The sequence below is a fragment of the Micrasema longulum genome, unplaced genomic scaffold (genome assembly GCF_059751315.1).
Source record: "Micrasema longulum isolate JH-2025_06_02 unplaced genomic scaffold, ASM5975131v1 h1tg002143l, whole genome shotgun sequence".
Taxonomy (NCBI): domain Eukaryota; kingdom Metazoa; phylum Arthropoda; class Insecta; order Trichoptera; family Brachycentridae; genus Micrasema; species Micrasema longulum.
The window spans coordinates 140,704-161,326 of record NW_028279308.1 but is presented as its reverse complement, the minus strand read 5'-3'; the positions used below and the strand labels follow the sequence as shown (position 1 = coordinate 161,326).

The following is a 20,623-nucleotide window of genomic DNA, read 5'->3' as shown; positions in this document are numbered from 1 at the left end:
ATAATAATTAACAATAAAAAATACATAGTAAAATTAATTAGATTCAAATATAATGACATGTGATGCAATATAATAACAATCCAGAAAAACAAGGTATAATAATAAATAATAAAATTCTAAAGAGTACAATTGAAAAAAGATAATCAGACATAAACATTAAAATGTAAATTGTAAGTTTTACAAATTTAGATTCATATATAATCAAATAAACAAAAATAACAGTATCATTGAAATCAACAAAATAGCATAATAGTAAAATATCAATAGAAAAAGAATGTATATATATATTCTTTTAAATATATATATTTGTATATATAAAAACATAATTTAGATATGGTTTCTAAAAACTCACTTTTCACTGTAGTAAGAAACAAGAGTAAGAAATAATATGCCAAATAAGATTAAGTATTAAATTAAATAATACAAAATAAAAGAACATAATGATAAATTAAAGGGATTCAAAGAAACGATGAGAAGAATCTTTAAGTGAAATATAAGACAATAAGTTTAAGTCAATTTAAAAAACATCTTCAAAATTAATGACACATTATAGTAAGAGCAGCAAATATTGGTTTTATATACATTTATAATATAAGTAATTAAAAGTAGTTTAAAAGTATAAAAACATGCCAATGCAGCAGAGAAAAAAGAAAGAATAAAGAAAGAATAACAAGTATAAAACTGAACTGTACAAAAAAAACACACCAGTTTGACATAAACTACTTGACTAAAATTGAGACCTTAAAAATTGTGCACAAAATAACACTGGGAAACATACAAGACGACGACATAATATTAGTCAAAAATGCTGACATACATAAATATAACACCAGACAACAAAAACACTATCATATTGAAAAAGCAAAGACAAACACAGGACAGTCAAAAATACTACATAATGGACTTAAACACTACAACGACCTACCTTACTACTTGAAAACTTTTAATGGAGACAAATTTAAAATCAATCTGAAAAAGCACATGATGACTGAACTAACTAGACTAGACGAGACATAAAATGACTAGACAATATTAAATTTCTAATGTAACCCTAACGGGTTTTTTAAAATTGTAAATAAATAAAAAAAAAATAGCAAGTAATCTTTAAAATTTGAAAAAGCAATAGCAAAAGCAATATAAGGAGAAGATTAGTTATTTAAAGTAAAAAAAATAATTATTATACAAATAAGATGAAGGTGTCTTATTGTTTTTAGCTATTCTTAAATGATAATATGAAAAGAAAACTATTTTTAAATTGACGTTTATTATTCGTGTGATAGTTTATTTCATATTCCTTAAGAAACTGTTAAGTTTATCATGGAGAAATAGACGGCTTTGTTTGAATGATGGTATAAGATCATGAACTCTTGTAAGGACGCGGACACAACAATAATTAATGAATGTAAAAAAATAGCGGCGATAAACTCTATGCCGTAATTAACCAGCAACAATTTTACCAAGCAGCCATCTTGAAAATTATAACTCATTGAAGGCCATTAAACAAGCATTACTGATGGGCCCATTGCACACCATGGAAATCTACACGGCACGATAAAACGACATAGGGTGGATTGATAATTATTGTATTATCATTTTTTAAAAATTATATTGAATTATTTAAGATTGACAAATTACAACAGGCATGGAGAACATTTAAGAGAAATAAATATGACCTGGCATTGGCTGATTTAAGTGGCCACTTTACACACTGTGTAACATTCATCATTTTGCCTATGTTTTAACATCCATTTTTCTTTATTTCTACCATCTGTTGATTTTAATCGCGGGAATTCAAAATTACGAATTAGAAAATATTTTTTGTGCTACTAATAAGTAGCAAAAATTTTTTATTTACTAGACAGTATTTTGTGGACCCTTTTTACTTCAAAAATGTTTTATTTCTCTATTGTATTCCTTATACGCCCGTACACAGAAAGAAATAAAAACTAAAAATTAACAATAACAAATGTCAATCTACCCGAAGTTTACAGTGGCGTGTGAATTTGGACGATACGTGTGAAACGGGCCATAGGTCGATTTCGTACGATCGCAAAAATTCACACGGCACTATCAAATTACACGGGTCAATTATTTTTATTGTGTAGTTATTATAATTGTTATTTTTTATTTTATTATTTTATAAATATTAGTAATATATAATAAATAATATAAATATTAGTAATAACCACTAACCGACTTTTTTATGTCTACTGGTTTCGAGACGTGCCCGAATCTTCGTCAGGACGCTCACTGTACCAACTTGCAAATACTGAAATACATTTTCTCCCTTGCCACCACCGTAGCATACATATTTTCAAAAAAAAAACACAGAAATTACAAGCATAATTAAAGGAAATCCAAACACCACCATGTCCGCACATGCACTAAAATTATGTTAAAAATATTTAGGGATACGTTCCAGAATGTGTGGGGGAGGGGGTTGGGTAGGGGAGGGACTAAGAGATTGAAAGTTACACGATTGGTTAATTTTTGGTGTTTGCATGTTGGTGTAGTGAGTGTCCTGACAAAGAGACGGTTACGTCTTGAAACTGGTTGACATAAAAAAGTCGGTAAGTGGTCATATTTTAATATTAACAAACATTCATTAAAAATTTTGACCGTTTTATACATAAAAAGTATTATTTTAAATTTTATTTTATGACAAACAAACGCGATAACTTCAATAATGTGTCAGTAATAAAATCAGAATACTCATGTATTCGAATTGATGGCTGCTCTTAGGTGGAGATAAGTTTATCTCGTAGAGTAGTGTTAGGCGCGTTTGCCTTACCATCCACGAGATCTGAGGTTTGATTCTCGACATGGTTAGAATCACAGATATAGTATATTATCTATTCGGTAGTTAAAATGGAGATATAAAGGTGTTTGTTTTTACAAGAGAATATTTATTATCTGGATTGACACCTGAAAAATAGACTGATCATCGTACCTTCATGCAACTAAAAATATTAAGATACGCTGCAGTTAGTGTATGGTGTAGAGCCCTATGCACCATTATATTCGAATAGGGAAATGATGTAATAATTACGATTATTTAAATAAATAAGTCATATGCATGATGATTTTGAGAGGAAATTTAGTTATTTGTCATGATTTTTTTTAGTCTTACATATAGTAAACCTAAGATGTTTACTAGTCACAATGCACTATTTCCTTTGTAACCCACCCACATTCTCACGGAAAATGGAAATGAATATATATTAATTGTGGTTTTAATTTGTGTAATGGCAAAAAACATCACGCGAGGTTTACAAAATGTATTGTTGAACCTTGTATCAATTTTTCGCAATGTATGTACATGTCATTGTGTTCTATGTAGGTATCTTGCGAACTTCTTTTTCTTCATATGGTGCCACTCCTCGGTGGAGGCTGGCCACCATCATGGCAATTTATCTTTTTTATTCAAATTTATATTTTACAATACAGACTATTTCTTCGTTCTAGTAACGAGAGAACCCTTTTAAAACCCTGTTATCGCTCTAATTTTCTTGCCTCCTTTTTCACAGTAGTAGCCGCTTGATTGTGGAATAATCCACCCACTAATGTTAGAGACTTATTCATTTTCATTTAGGTCAAGACTGAAATGTCACTCTAAATATTTAAATTGTTCTTTTATCCTTCTTTTTTCCTTCCCATCCCCTCTCCTCTCTTCATAGTAAAGTGTTGATTTTTGATATATTTTTATTTTGTTAATCTTTGTTTTTAATTTTTGCATAAAATTGTAAGATTCAAAACGTCCATGTATTTGTAATTTTCTCAAACTGAACGGTTTGGGTAGGTAGGAAAAATTGCCTTAAGGCAATATGCCCGCGCTTACATGTATATATATATTATATATATATATATATATATATATATATATATATATATATATATATATATAAAGTGTTAAATAAATCAAATTCATTCGCAGCTACTCATTGGAGCTATATTGAAACCCTCTTAAATTTTTAAACCGCAGACACGTCGTTTTACAGCTTCCTGCACTGCGTTTACTCTCAACTTTTCCTTGCAATTCAATTTTATTTTTTTCATACTTCTCTCCCCTCACAAAATGTTCAAAATGCTTTAGATCAGTTTTCTTTGTTGTGTTTATTATTTCTCTTTCATTTTTCAAGTATCTTAAAATTGCTGAGTCGGTTTTCTTCATTCAAGCATATTCCCGTAATTTCACCCTGGATTATGGCACTAGAGAAATGAGTTTTTACGCACTATAGATATTGACCATTTGCGTGTCTCTATTGTTTTGTTTTCCGATAAATTACCATGAACCAGAATCACCCAAAAATCCTTGAAATCCAGTTTTATCTGCGGTCTTCCGTTCACTGTTCACTATCGTATGTCTAAATTTGGCTGTTTTGAGTTATGAATAAAGTTAACAATTTTTTTTTCTAGAATACTCAAGTATTTCTACGACTTTTTTTAGCAAGTCATATTGCGAACATTGGTGTTATTTGAATTCAATCGAGTAAAATATCGAGGAGAAGACTTCAGTAAATATGATGCACAACCGTGAACCAGGGGCGAATTGTTCATATAATCGATTATGCGCAGCTTACCACTGTATTTGACTTTCAATAGTAATGTTTTATAGTAGTTTTAATAATGGAAAAATAAATAAATACATTTTCATTTTTTTTAATTATTTATAATTTTTTTATTTCAAAAGAGGGGGAAAACATTTTTGAGAAGGAAATATGGAATGTTGCACAGTGTGTAAAGTGGCCACTTAAACCAGCCAATGACAGGTCATAAGCCCTGTAAATGCCAAGACTTCCATATTTCCTTCTCAAAAATGTTTTCCCTCTCTGTTGAAATACATTTAAATATAAACAACTCTCTAGAAAGGAAATCCAGCCAGTCTGCAAGCATTTGGACATAATCAAACCAATTACTGCAGCTTACCTTTTTTACAAAATGTATACTGTATTTTAACATCACAAAACCCAGCAAGTATATTTTCCTTCCTAAGTTCACTTGCAGATTACAGATATTATTTGAAGATTCTCTATTTAGAGAATAGAACTTCGAACATTATTTCCTAAAGACCATTTTCCTTTGATAGTATTCTATTGACATGTAACACCAGTTCTTTCGTCCGCCCGCCTTAGTTAGTGGCGGTCTGCTCGGTGCTGCGTCAATTTTTGGCATTATTAATTTTTAGAAGGAAATGAAGCGGACGGTAACGGTCACGTGGCGGAGTAACATTTTTGTTTCAATATTAGTGCGAATATTTCTAATGAATATCATTGCTTTTTTGAAAAGTTTATTTAAAAAATATATATTAACGTTTCATATTACGTAAAGGATTTTTATTATTTATTTACATAGTGGGGAGTGACGGCTTACAATAATCTCTATTCTATTTTTAATTTGTAACTAAGTATTTTTGGTATAAAATATAAATAACAAAAAAAACGGTGTTTTCAATCAGTGCAACACAAAAAAAATATATAATTATTTTATTTTACATATTTTTTTATACATTTTTTTTTTAAACTATCGCTACTTATTACTTCTTCTGTCGTCAGCAGGTGAATGAGAGATGAAGTTGTTTTCACATAAAACGTAATGTTTTACATAAAACTAGTAAAAAAAGTCGCAGTTCGCCACTGCCGTAAAATTATCATGTTTTAACAGTCAAATAAGCAAATACCACAAAAAATATTAGACATTATATGTAATGTCAATACTCATACATTTAGTGAAGAGCATTAATACATTTTTAAATGTTTGTTTTCGCTCTCCTGCTAATGGCCAATTTAGACATATAACAGTGTACTTCTGGGGGTGGGAAATATTCAAGTATAATAATATCACGGTTTTGTTTTTCTCAAAAAAAGACAAGTTCTTGCGCTTGGAGAGGTACTTACACTGAATTATCATGATACAAATATGAATAGAATTTATATCATAAAAATATAATTTGGAATATATTTAAATTGTTCTTTATATCAGAGAAGGCAACGGGAAACCACTCTGGTCATCTTTTCCCAGGAATCACTATGGCGAATACATCCATTAAGCAGTTTTCCTGGCTGCGGAGTAGCGCAAGACGAGATGCTTTCGCTGTAGTGATCGCCAACGTCGGAGGGACCTGACAAGGCATCTCAAGAAGAAGAAGTTCTTTATTTATTATCTAGTTTTTTTTAAGTGCTCCTTTAATTTATTTTTTTAATTATTTATTTTTATCTTATTTCTTTAATTTCTTTAGTGAGGCTACTATAATTTTTATTCCTATACAAGTAAACGTCGTTTTACGCCAGGATTTCGTTTCGAGAGACACCAGCGTAAAAAAAATTGGCGTAAAATGAGCACAAATAAAATGAAAGATATAAGGTTGGGTTCCGTGTCAAAATTCGAAGAACAATCTAACATGATTATTTAATACATATCCTATATATATTCCAAATAAATAATAAATGTATTTATCAAATACAGTTTTAATTAGTTTACAAAATAAATGATGATTTTTTATTATAAATACTGACTCACCAGTTCGTCGGTACTTAATTACTCTCACACTTTTTTCATTTTTAATTCAATTTTATTTGCCTTGATTATTGCTTCATTTCTTGCAGAATCATAGCATTAACTATAAATATAAAGTTTATATTTGAAGCACTAACTTTGTGGTTATTTATTATCATAAAATAAATAAAACAACTTTGTTTTTGACCACTAATTTTTTTTTTTTTTTCACCGACCGGTTTCAAAGCAAACAATGATATCAAACTACCACCCGTGTAAGAAAAAACCACTTGATTTATTGGCTCCACGTGTAGTATTTAGTGAACATGATAGAAATAAAATAAAAAGGAATCAATTCATTAGTTACGTAAACCTTGACAAAGAAGCTTGTTTGCTTTGAAACCGGTAAGTGAAAAATAAAAATTAGTGGTTAAAAACAAAGTTGTTTTATTTATTTTTTTAACTACAAATATTTGAATATTCTTTTAATAATTTTAATAATTGCAAAATAAAAAACATAATCATACCTTTTTATTTTTCTTAAAAACAAAACAAAAAATAACTCGTTAACCATTTCACAAACACAAAAGACTGCTCGCGTACACGGTAATATAATAAAACAACATGTAAAAGTGTGTCTGCTATTAGAATCACGGAGCCTACTGTCGTTTGGTGTCGACCGAACCGAAGAATCACACGCCGGCTAAACTAAAAACTAAACAAAATACTCAAAAAACCTTTACAAAAGATGTTAAAAATATTATTATTAACAGTAGAATGTGAATTTTAAAAGTAAAAATATTTTGTCGAATGTATGTAACCCGTAAGGGTTTATCAATGAAAAATTTAAATATAAAAAAAAAATGTGGTCCTTATTTGTCCTGTTTGAAGTAAATTGTCGGCCTCGTGGCGTAATGGTCAGCGCGTTTGCCTACCATGCAAGAGGTCTCGGGTTCGATTCCCGACATGGTTGAAATGAAATATTTATTGAAAATGGTGTTTTCACATCAGAATATTTCATAGTCCCTGGACTGGTAAATGAAGCGTAAGACTGATCATCTTACCTTCATGTAAATTTGTTTTATCAAGATACGCCGTGATTGAAGTACCAATGCAGTACCCTATGCACCATTTGGTGTGGAAAGGGAACGATGATGACTCGCGGTAAAAATTGGAGCATTGTACGGCAAAGTTTCTCAAAAATGTTAATTTAATAAATGAAATTAAATAATAATAAATATTTTTGTAAAAACAAACTACTTTGAACGACGTCACTAGTTCATATGAATCAACCAATGATAAGAGATTTATGGAAGATTTCTGGTTTGCTTGTCGTCAATGGACCAATGAGCAGAACTGATCGAGAATAAGTGAAAGAGAACCTATGACGTCGCACGCGGAGCTTTTTTAGAAATATTCAATTTTAAAAATCATAGCGCTGATAATAATTGAAAAAAAAATTGGCCTAGTTAAATAGTCTATAAACAAATAATTTTAAAAATCACTCTTCCTCATTGCGGTAAAAAAATAAGATTATTTTTATATAACTAAAATGATTATTTTTTGTATGTTTTCGACAAATATAAAATCAATGTCCATACGAAATCACTGCACGTTTTCTAATAACCTTCTTAATGGTTATAAGCAAGACTGCGTATTTGTTACTTAATCGCGTAATTAATGAATACAATATCTACAAGTATTCACCACTTACCGCATTACTTATTCATATCATAAATATTTTAATCATTAATAACTTTTATTGTTGGATTAATTCACGACAACAACTACGCAAATCGAACGAACGAATGACATTGTTTTAATAATACATGACAATATCACCATTACTCTGGATTCATCGAGTAAAACAAATATTATTATTGCTATTATAGAAGAAATAGCAATATAGAAATGAGTCCGGTAAAGTACACAAATAAATGAATTCAAAACTATCTAGAAATATAAAACTGTAAAATTGATTTAAAAAAGTCTCAAAATTGACAAATGTACTTACACACACAAAGCTCGTACGAATACATATTTTTTACAAGTAAATGCAGTAAGAAATAAACTAAATTAATTTGTCCGCTTGTCATGTGCCTTTTTACCGTCACAATGAATAAACTTGTCAAAAGACTTATTACTTACTAAAAATCTTTTTGAAAAAGAGCATTCATGCATTCGCGTCGATGATTATGTTATTTTCATTATATACAACCAAGGTCTAAATTTTTTCTGTAATATCTGAATACGGTTTTATCTTTTTAAACAATATTTCATTGCAATAATAAATAATCACGGGTTTTTCCTTACAGTTCGTCTTCACAACAAGTTACCCGCAAAAAGTTCAGAGGATTTTTAGTCACTGACCGGTTTAAGTAAAAATGATCTTGAGATTTTTAACCCTTTCAGATCTTCAGTGGATATAAAAAATATATTGTATTCTATCTTATTATAGTAGGATAACTTGTATAACGCCATTGATGTGAAAATCACCTCAAGGGCGCTGTACAATAAATAAATATCCCAGCACACCTTGCAGCTACAGAGCGCATGGACGATTAGGATTCTTTTTTCTCGTTTCCAATTATGACCTATTTCAATTATAACAGATTGGAGCTAGATTACAGCACGTCTAGCATCTACAGAGCGCATGGACAGTAAGTAATCTAGCCTCCAGTTACTTTATGTTTTAATTTGACACTGAAGTTTGAAAAAAAAACTCATTTTTAAAAATAGAAGAAATATTATAAAAGTCTTGCAGCTACTGAGCTCATGGACTGTTGAAATTCTAGATCCAATTTAGAAAATTTAAGTGGTTTATTGTTATCAACATTTACGTATTGAAGCTGGATTACCAATCGTCTTGCAGATACAAAGAGCATGGCCGAGTATATCAGTAAATTTACAAAAAATAAACACTGAGCATCATAAATTATTTGTCTAGTGTTCATGCGAAAAATGAAACAATTAAAATTATAATAAATGTATAGAATGTATGTACTAAAGGAATTATGAATGATAATTTTTGTTCATTTTATTATTATTATATTATATTTAAAAAAATATATTTTTACTTTTATTTGCTAAATCTTGGTATTTTTATGATTTTTCAATCTTTACTTTAGTACTTAAATTTTCCACTTTTTAAACCGTATCTCAATTATCATTTCAATTTGTTTTTGTATTGTTTTCTGTTGATTACAATGATTATATTATTTTGTATATTTTAATAATGCACGTAACTAAATTTGTAAAATTATATTTTAATATTTGTATCCGACTATTTTTAATATTATCTCCTTTGGAACGTTATTATTTATTGTTTTTTTATTGACTCTATGTTTCTGGATTGTTATTATATCGCATCACTTGTTATTATAATTTTATTTATTTCATTGAGTATTTTTTATTCTTGTTAATTATTATGGCTTGACACGGGCACAGCTTTAAAACCCTTAATAACTTCATGAATCTGTAAACGAGTATAATTTTGAATGAATATATTAAATTCAACCCCAAGTCAACACGAAAACTTATATTTAAATATATGAGATAAATTAAAAATACTTGCTGTACTTCCATTTATTTTCTGATGGGCATGTACTGACTTTGAAGTATACCAAGCACTTTTATTGTAACTTTTTAAATAAGTATATATATTTACAATGAAATTCCATCAAGAATTGTCAAAAAATAACACAAATCAAGTTACTTACAAAGATTTCAAATTTGGTATCAAAAACTCTCAATTCGTGTAAAAACTTTCAGGTTTTTTGGACTCAAAATATTCAGTGTTTTGTCTAAATATTGTTAAACTATGACCCGGATTCAATTGAATAAATAAGTAAAAAATTGTAAGAAGATTAGGATGGAAGATAAGTTAAAAAAATCACAATCCATAGTATATAATAATCATAATATTAATAGTACAGATATTTAAACTTGTATAACAATTACAATTGTAGGTTTAAAACATGTTCTACTAGTTAGGAAGACTTCACATAATCTAGAAAAAACTCTAACTCAAAAATATAGTAGATTATAGGAATTGTTATGATAAACGACATTAATTTTATCATCTTTCATTCTTTAGAAATTATAAAACATCCATTTTCTATGAAAATTGGATCTTAAACTGATTCGACAAAATTTCTGAAACATATGTTATTATCTCTCAATAATTGTTTTTTCTAAAATGTATCTTCAATGTGTACATACAGGGTGTTCTTTAAGCCCTGTCACATCCGAAACCAGGATGATCAGTATGGGTTAGAAGACATATTAGCATATTAAAAAAATATTTAGAAGAAAGTAAATTTAAAAAATAAATATATTTAAAAAAAACAAATGGTTGATAATTTATGCAGGGGAGAAGCGAGGGGGGCGCGGTCGCGCGGTTGATGGTGTATAAGACTCCCCCTCCCTCCTCCTCGTTGGCTGGTCGTTGCATTAGCCTACCACACATGAGGGGTCGAAAACTATTCCTGGCATAGTAAAGGAGATATAATTATTAAAGTATATTTATGTATCTTAAATTATAAGCCTTTTTAACCCACTCTTAGCTGATTGTTTTACTTAATTAACAATTATTTTTATTTAAATTTATTTCAACAGAGAGGGAAAACATTATTGAGAATGGAATATGGACGTTTAGGCATTTACAGGGCTTACGACCTGTCTTTGGCTGGTTTAATTGGCCACTTTACACACTGTGTAACATTCACCATTGTGCCCATGTTTAAACATGCACATTTCCTCAACTCTTCCATCTGTTGACTTATGTGAAGTAAAGGAGCTGAAACCTTTATTGTGTGGGTGAGATTCATCCGGCTGAACTAAATCACCTACTGGGCAATGCCTGAAAACAATTTTCCAATTTTTATACTTCTTCTTTTACCAGGTAGTTAATTCGCCAATATGTCTTCTTGCTCATACTGATCATCGTGGTTTCGGATGTGACAGGGTTTAAAAAACACCCTATTAATCACTGATTTTCTCAAATTAAATGGTTTGAGTAAGTGGAAGAAATAAAGGCAATATGTCCGCCCTTAAGCATACTCGTATGTCTGTAAACTGAGTATGTATATAAAAAGTTTAAATAAATAAATTAATATGTTTAAGATTTACTTTTTGAACAGGCCTAAGGGGTCAGTAGTACTTTATCAACTTTTACACCCAAAATAAAAAAACAAAAACTCACTCCAGCGGGTGCCCCATCAATAATGACAAAAGCTGCCACGACCAATCCAATGGTCACAATACTTTTAAAGGATCCCATGCTTTCTGAAACATAAAAAAAATATTTTTAAGCATAGATGAAGCTGTTGAGATAGTGGAAGTCAAGGTTTTTACAGAGCTTATAATCTGTCCATCAGCAAGTGGCGAACGGTGATTTTATTTACAGCTAATCAAAAAAAAAAACATTAATTTGTACCTACATATTACATAGTATTATATAAGTTATGTATTCTATAAATTTGTGTTTTTTTATTATATATAACATATCTATGAAATCAACTCAAATGACGATTATTATTAGATTCGTAATATATTATATTATGTAGTTATATTATCCATTACTTTATTACGTAGCTTAAATAAAAGTTTATAAAAAATAGCACAATGAATTCAGTAGGTATTAGGAAATTTTAAATTTCAACCGGCCGATTTGTTCCTGAAATGAATAATGCTAAAAACAGCCGCGTTGAGCGCCACATGTCCTGCCATATGACTGCATGAACGTAATGGTGGTAAAAAAAAACCCTTAAGAAATAATGTTCGAAACACTGTTTTTCAAATTGTGAATCTTTAAACTATTTGTCTTATCTGCAATCTTACTCTAGGAGAAAAAACCGCCACTAGGTTTAAGATGTTCAAAATAGAGTATACTTATTTGTACGAAGAAATAAGCTGGGATAATCGGCTAGTTTCATGGCACACTGCCGGCGCTCGGCGTGTTTTGTTTATATTTTGAGAATCATACAAACGGTGGCAATGATTAATAAGAAAAAATAACGATTTGTTTATTTTTCTGTAAACTAAGTTACCGTAAAACATTCTTATGTATTGTAAAATATAATGGTAAGCTGCGCATACTCGCTTGTATAGACGATTCGGCCCTGCTATCAGCTGAGTTTAGGTCATATGATTACTCACTGTGAACCAGTCTGCCGATAGGTAGTTAATTTCCATATTCATCCATGCCATTTTCTGAGTTTGTGATTCTGAGGCATCCACCCATCAACAGTTCCGTCTAATGTGATTTCCACATATCCAAAATTGACCTTTTTTTAGATTAGCGTTCCGATCTGGGTTCAATGGGTGGACTGTCATTGTACATATTCTTATCGCTCGTTAAACATAACATGTCAGCTTTATAATTAATTAAACTTAATTCACAAGCTCATAAAATTAAAAGAAATGAACTACCAGTTTTTTGGTTTCAGGAGCCGCCTGTGCTATCTACATTACGTACATGTTTTCGCTATCAACATACATATGCGTTCGTATACTAAAAACTAAATAGTATAATTTACATTCGAATCACGTTGCACGATGTTCATACTTACATGATACGATATTCTAAATTCCATCTTGAATGATCAGTGAAATGTTTTTGCTTTTGGAATATTATTACAAAACAAAACATCTCGTATTCGAGATTTTTTAAAAGGGGTGTACCGCAAGGTAGTATTTTAGGTTCTCTACTATGAAAAAATTATATAAATGAACTAGGTACCAAAAATTGCTTTAAAACCTGCAGTCTTCTATGTACCATTAGGCGTAGGTAGGAAAATTATGAATAAATATGGATTTTTACTTGTTTTTACGTTAATAAATATTTCTGTAGCTTAGATATAGAAGGGCCAATGTCAGATTTTGTATTTTTCTTGCCATTATTTTAAAAAGGGTCGATATCTATTAATTTAACAACTTGAATGTTTAACTATTTTGTACACACATGAATATATTATATGGTAATGCTTTTTATTCACATCAAGACACCAAACAGTTCATTATTACGCCACAAAATGGCTAAATAATAATTCTCTTGTAATACTACAGTTAACTACATTAGCCCTTATATATTGAAAGCACAGATTTGATATATCTACCATTCACTTTTGAAACTTTTCTGTTTCCAGGCGGATGAAAAATACAGTTTTGTGCCTGAAATATAACCGAAACCCTGAATGAGTGTTTCCGACTCGATGGCTGCTCGCATGCAAAAATCCTGAATAAGGTAATCGAGTGAAAATAAGTCTGCCTCATTGTGTAGTGGTTGGCGCGTTAACCTACCATACTTAAGATTTTGAGCTTGATTCTTGACACGGGGACAAGAGAACATTGATTTCAAAAGTTGTTTAAACTGCAATATTGAATTGTTCCTGGACAAGCACTTGGGTACGTATTCTGATGGGAACTTAAAATGTATCTACAATTTTAGCTACAGAGTAAAATTAAGTTTTCAGTATAAAAAGTAGAATATATATACCGTTTTTTTTTTTAAACATTATCAATTACCGGTAACCGTCGAAGATACTTTGAATTTTCATAGAAATATACTCACTTTTGTACATAAATATCGATATTAGTTTATACCATTTCAGTATATACGATAAAGATAGCCGTTCATAATCGCGGCCCTGAAACGTAACACTGATCACCATACTTGATCGGAATGCGCAGATAGGAGAATGATATATATTCATTATTTTTTTATTAAAAAAAGAAGTATTTGTGATCTAGTGATTCTAATTTTGCGGCCATTATCAACGATTTCTCACTATTATAAAATGAGAATCAAGTTGATGTAGAGTGGGGTTCAAGCCTCGGACTTCTGTTCTGTGAGTCCGTGACGCTAAGTACGGAACTACAACCCCATCAAAATTGAAAATGATTACCTTTTTTTTACCTTGTTTAAAAACTAAGGACGACAATATATATTTATCGGCGTTATCACTCCTGACTAGAGACGATACACTTGCTATGTCTGCCTAGATTAAGCCACGATGATACTTATTGTACATTTAAATAGATTCTAAGATTGTTTAGGTTAGGTATGAAAGTTCATTGTATTATATATCATTAATGTCAATCTCTTAAGGCTTTCATAACCAAATTAATCATTTATAATCGGATTTGAATTTACGGTTGAGGATAAATTAAATAATTACTGACTCCAATAAATTGTCAAGAGGGTGTCGAAATTTGCATAAATAAAGTTCAAATGTTTTAGCTTGGAAATAAACCGGTTTTAGCAATAAAATTAATTTGACGTACATATTTTTGCGTGGTTTTTGTGAAAATGTACATAAAAGAACATTAGCTGTTTCTGCAAAATTAACTTGTTATGATATAATACAGTTTGTCACAAATTACGTATTACGTGTCAATACAAGTGTCTGTTTTTTTCCAAATTTTAAAAATAATCATCAAAAGTAAAACAAAATGGTTAAGGTTACGTTAAGAGTTTTCTCTATAAGATATTGTATTTGGATCACCAAAAGTAAAACAAAATGGTTAAGGTCAGGTTAAGAGTTATTCTAAACGATATTTTACTTAGAAATCCAAAAGTAAAACCATTAAAGTTAAGAGTTCTCTCTATACGATGTTGTATTTGTTTTTAGGTTACATATACTATTTTAAATTATTAAAAAAATACATATATATATATAAATATATATATTTTATCAGATTTGATGGTTTAGCAATTTTCAAATAAATGGTTTAGCAATGTTTTGCTTTGAAATTATTGCTAAACTGTTTATTTTTAAACAATTAAACTCATCCTTTAAACATAAGTTATCATTCCATTAAAGAGGTGAAAATTTTATTTTCAATTGTGTACGTCCCAAACATTTACAATTTCATATTTATTTTTCAAAAAGTAAAAAAAATAAAAAATATTGAAAATTTGGTTTTTATTATAATATCATAATTTAATTCTCTCAACAAAAAACATAACTTTTTTTAATGATGCAATTCATACTCATGATACAATAGTAAATTATTATTTATGTATTGAAAACTTTAAGTACAAAGAATAAGTACTTTAGCGGACTTATCGCTAAAAGCCAAATAAAAAACAGACAAACAGAGAGTTTAATCAAAACTTTGCACTAAAAAACCATAAATATAAATCAAAAGATACATATGTTACAATAAAATATAAAAAAACATAATTAATTAAAAATAGCAGGTGTTTTTTTTAATTGGGAGATAAGGCTAGCACATACTAACATAAAAATAATAAAAAAACATTATGTTATACATATTAAATAATGAGGAATGCGGGATCAGATAATGAGTTTGAAAAGAGAGAGAAAGAAGAACCAAAGAAAGAAAAACAAATATAAAAAAATTGAGAAAAAAAGCAGTGAAAATTCGGGGATTTTAGGATTCTGGGGATATATAATAATGTTTCAGGCGTTTCTTGAAGGTTGGATAAGGTATTATATATTATTATATTTTATTAACGTACCTATATTTTTATCTTTTAATATAAACCCGTGAGGAGATAAAAAAAAAACACATTTCTATATAATCTGTAATTACACAGCAAATATTTTGGCTACGAATTTAAAATCTTCAAAGACATTGTTTGTACTGATTCATTTAAATTTTGTTTCGTACTCTATAGTAATAATTAAATATTAACCTTGGCTTAAGTTAAAAAACGTCTACTGCGTAAATAGATAAGTTGAGATATAATATTAAAGAGGTGATATTTATTTTACACTTTAAATGTTTATGATTATAGAAAATGGTTTTATGATTCATCCTGGATCGTAAACACTCTTAAGGCTACACAAAATATACATTTTCTCGTAGTGAGTTATTTAAAACTCTTTGAAAATGGCACCAAAAATTTAAATATTTTACTTTTTATTTTTTTGTACAATAAATAAAAAATATCTGTGCAAAAGTCAGACATGTTTATAAGAAAGTTTCGTGCTACGGGAATTTGGATATAAAAATGATTTCTTACACGTTATAAAAATTAGACCATTTAATTGTATGGCAAAGTTTCTTGAGAATGTATGAAAAATTAATAAAAATGATTTTGGCACAAATTAACTACTTAAAATGACATCAAACGTTCTCCTATTTCGACAAATTGTAGTGCTACCGATTACCAATCAGGACAACTCACCAAATAAAACGTGTGAAATTACGTGCAGAGTAATTTCATAATTACAAAACTTTAAAAAATCACTGCGCTGTCACCAGCAGTATCACTACAGAACACCCAGACAATTACAAAATAATGTTTATCACTCCCGTAACACGTAATCAATAAGAAATTTTTTATCGCGTCGGTAATGAGGAAGTTTAGTGGTTTTAATTTTTTTATTTTTTTATTAGACTATCAAACTAAACGAAACTTTTATTTTTATGTATCGTATGATTTTTCAAAGTTTTTAATTACGAAATTACTCGGAGTGTGACGTCAAAGTTCTCTACGGTGAGTTCTGCCGATTGGTGTATTGGATTCCCGTAAACTGAAAATCTATCACATCACTCCATCATTGGTTGATTTGGAAGAACTAGTGACGTCGTTCAAAGTAATTCATTTTTATTTATTTTTTCGTCATTTTCAAGAAACTCACACTACGCTGCACTATGGAAAATAAAGGTTAGTTTCGGATAAAAAGTCAACAACTCTTTTATTTTTGGAGATATATTAAAAATACTGCGAGTATATAATAGTCTTAAAGGCTTTAAACGAAATAAATTTAACTATGATATTTTTATTTTCATACATTAAAATAATTAAATAATATTGAAAACATAAAAAAATGGCGTTCATTTGATTATAATATGTATACAAAACTAATTATTATAATATCAATGGGTTATTATTATTATTATAAAATAAAATATCAATAAATGATTCAATAATGAATAACAAACTAATTCAAAAATATTTTTCGTAATCAGCTTACATTTGAAACCGCCATAGATAGCGGTTTTTGGTTTTCTGACTTTTATCACATTTTTCATAATAGCTTCGTGATGGGAAAATTTTGGCAGATAATTTTTATAAAAGTTTTTTATGAATACCTAGACTACAAAACATTATCAAATTTAAAGCATGGGAAGACGTAGATGACTGTCAAGAGTCTCGATGAATTTTTTTTTTTTTTTAACATTATTTTATTTTATAAATTTCAATGTATACTCGTATATAAAGAAAAAAATTTAAATGTTGTAGTTGTTTTATAATGCTTAAAAAATTACCTTTTTAGATAATCATAATACTTTATGTATATTTTAGCAAAGTTTAATAAGAAATTAGCTTTTAAAGTAATGAAGTGAACAGATTTCATTTATTTATTTTTAGTTACATTGAGAACATTACAGTGTATCCAATTAATTTCAACACAAAACAAAATACACACATCAGATTTATGAAGTAGAAAAGAGAAAAAAAAGGAAATTGTCATGTAAAATTGACATACATATTATATAATTTGGAAATTGCCCTCCTAAGAGTAATCCCACTGTCATAAAATATATCGACATCCGAGGCGATACGATTAAATAACGCGATTTCTCCACCTACCGGCATAACCATTGGCCGGTTGGTTTTGCATCGCAGTAGATAGAACAACCTGTGTTTCTTTTGTCGAAAAGATTATCAGGGACAAATAGACTGAATTCATTCAGAATATCAGAATTATGTATGCGACCACCGATGAGTTGAAAAAAGTGATCACCCAAATGAATATTCCTTCTCCCCAACAATGATTGGTAGCCCAGCATTCCTAGTAAGAAGCCAGTCGGGAAAAGCCACGGGTAAAGTCCTTACTTCCTGAGATGTCGTAATGAAGTTTCAAACAGTGCGAAAGAGTTTTCACAAAAAAAAATTCAAGTCGTCACCAAATATTTTTTAAAATATTTCATTGCTTATGTCATTTATAAATAATGTCATATGTCATTTATAAATATTGTGAACAACATTGGTCCTAAATTAGACCCCCGGGGCACTCCCAAGGAGGTGTGAAAAACTACAGATTAATAGAGTCCATATGACACATACTGCTTTCGATCTATAAGTTAGCTTAAGAAAAATCTCAGAAAAATGTCACTGAAGCCAATCTTATGAAGTTTCTGAAGCAAAAGCTGGTGATCTACTTTATCAAACGCTGTTGAGAAGTCGTTGTACGAGCAGTCTACCTGAGCACCTTTGTCAAGTGATTTTGTGACAAAATTTGTAAATACCATCAAATTTGTGATGGTCGAGCGCCCTGACCGAAATCCATGCTGTTCATTTGTTATGAATGGCTCTATTTTGGGATTGATTTACAATGGTATCCGTAAAAAATATAGTTTGTGGCATTAAAAAAAAATGTTCTATTTACTTCATTTAAAATTTAAACATTATTTTATAGTTTGACTCTTGAACTATTTAAAAAATATATTGAAATGTGTCAGTAGCAACATTGGAATAAATCATTTATGATATTTCGTTGTTCTACCATTTTTCTTAGTGCGCCGTACAATTTTAATGCTCTAATTTTTACCGTGGGTTCAAATACATTTTTGATATCCTATTTACAGTAGCACTGAACTTCCTCATTACCGAGATGTGCGGGCATTGTGATTGAGCTGCTGGTGCGGATAAGGGTTTGCTGATAAAGCATTTTTATTTTTTTTTATTTTGAATCTTAAAGTAGGCCACACGTAAACATATTTCTATGTATGCTCTGCCGCAATTATAAAAAAGACGTTTCTAAATAAAATAAAAAACGGAGAAAATAAATATTTTGTAACTCTGAAATCGAAAAATTCGCTGTCTGAAAAATACTACAAAAATTAAGAATATTTTTATGCGAAAGTATGTATTATGGTTTGCCCTAACGAAATAAATATATATTAATTTTAATAAATTTTACGTTATTTATTTATTTTTTTTTTTTTGTCAAAATAATACAAGGAAATATGTTACTGGATATATGTTACTGGATATATATACTGGAATGAAAAGACGTTTCTGGCTAGAAACGACTCTTTTACTTAGTAATTAAGTAAATGTCTTTCTTTCTTAGTGTTAATATGCCAATAAATTTTACTCAACTAAATAAAATGTTTCTGGCCATTTACTGCTTTTCAAACTAGTAACGCCGACCTAATAATTAATTAACTTCAAAATTACAAGCAGATCTTAAATTTGATTGAATACGAGTAGGTACATTCATTTTATATGTTTTTAAAAACGGAATAGAAGAAAAAAAAGGATTTTAATCAGTCTTTCATAATTATATAAGTCAGAACAGATGTATATACTAAGGTCAGAACAGCCTTTTATATCTTCATACTTTTGCAGTTAAGTCTCATTTATTAGTGAAAATAATAGAGTTGTGGTTATTTTAGGAAGATAATTCAAGTACCAGTAGATGCGTATTTTTTTCCTGATTCCGAATATGTATTTAACTTATTTTCGAAAAAATGTTAGATGCGTCCTACTTTTTTATGACTTGCTTTAATAATAACAATGCTCATATATTTCATTAATATATTGTTTAACATATATTTCTCTTTAGTTAAATTTTTTTCTTTTCTTTAGAAATGATTTTTTCACATTTCATAATATTTTTTTACTGCCCTGTGTAAACATTGATTTTGTGACTTAGAATATAAGACTGTATACTACCTTGTATTATAAACTAATTACACAAATAAAGAATTAAATAAACAGGATGTTAACACTCAGATGTTAATACTCATAACAGGATTTAAATCGTCAAGGAAATTTTTTATACGAGCAGTGCAAGTCTAACTAACTTTTTTCCAGTAAATAAATAATAAAACAAATAATAACCTTGCTCGCGCACAACTCGAGTTCAAAGACAGGTGGAAGAGACTAATGGTAAAACGAGTTAAACTTCTTAACACCGCGCAATTCAAGGCTAGGATTGTGATATTATAATATTATGGACAAGTAATCTAGCTCATACTTCCTCCCCGCAGTATGTATTGAAGGTTACGTGGTAGAGTTACCGAAATTATTTTAACCGCAGAATCTCATGTTCTCCGGGTTGTAAACATGGCAAAAAACGTTTTCACTATTACCTTAGGCACTGCACTGGTACATTAATCGGAGCTTATGTTGTTCTTATTC

General features: G+C 29.4%; 1 protein-coding gene across 1 annotated transcript in view; it reads right to left on the bottom strand.

The window, feature by feature from the left end:
• The window catches only part of LOC148272950 (uncharacterized), a 37,590-nt gene extending 17,245 nt beyond the window's left edge, over window positions 1-20,345 (bottom strand). The window contains exons 1-2 of the mRNA XM_088239349.1: window positions 20,324-20,345; window positions 11,696-11,778 (exon numbers count right to left, since the gene is read on the bottom strand). Coding sequence (XP_088095475.1) covers window positions 11,696-11,773 — 78 coding nt within the window. The 5' untranslated portion in view covers window positions 11,774-11,778; window positions 20,324-20,345. The remainder of the gene's footprint in view (window positions 1-11,695; window positions 11,779-20,323) is intronic.
• Between the last annotated feature and the right edge of the window lie 278 nt (window positions 20,346-20,623).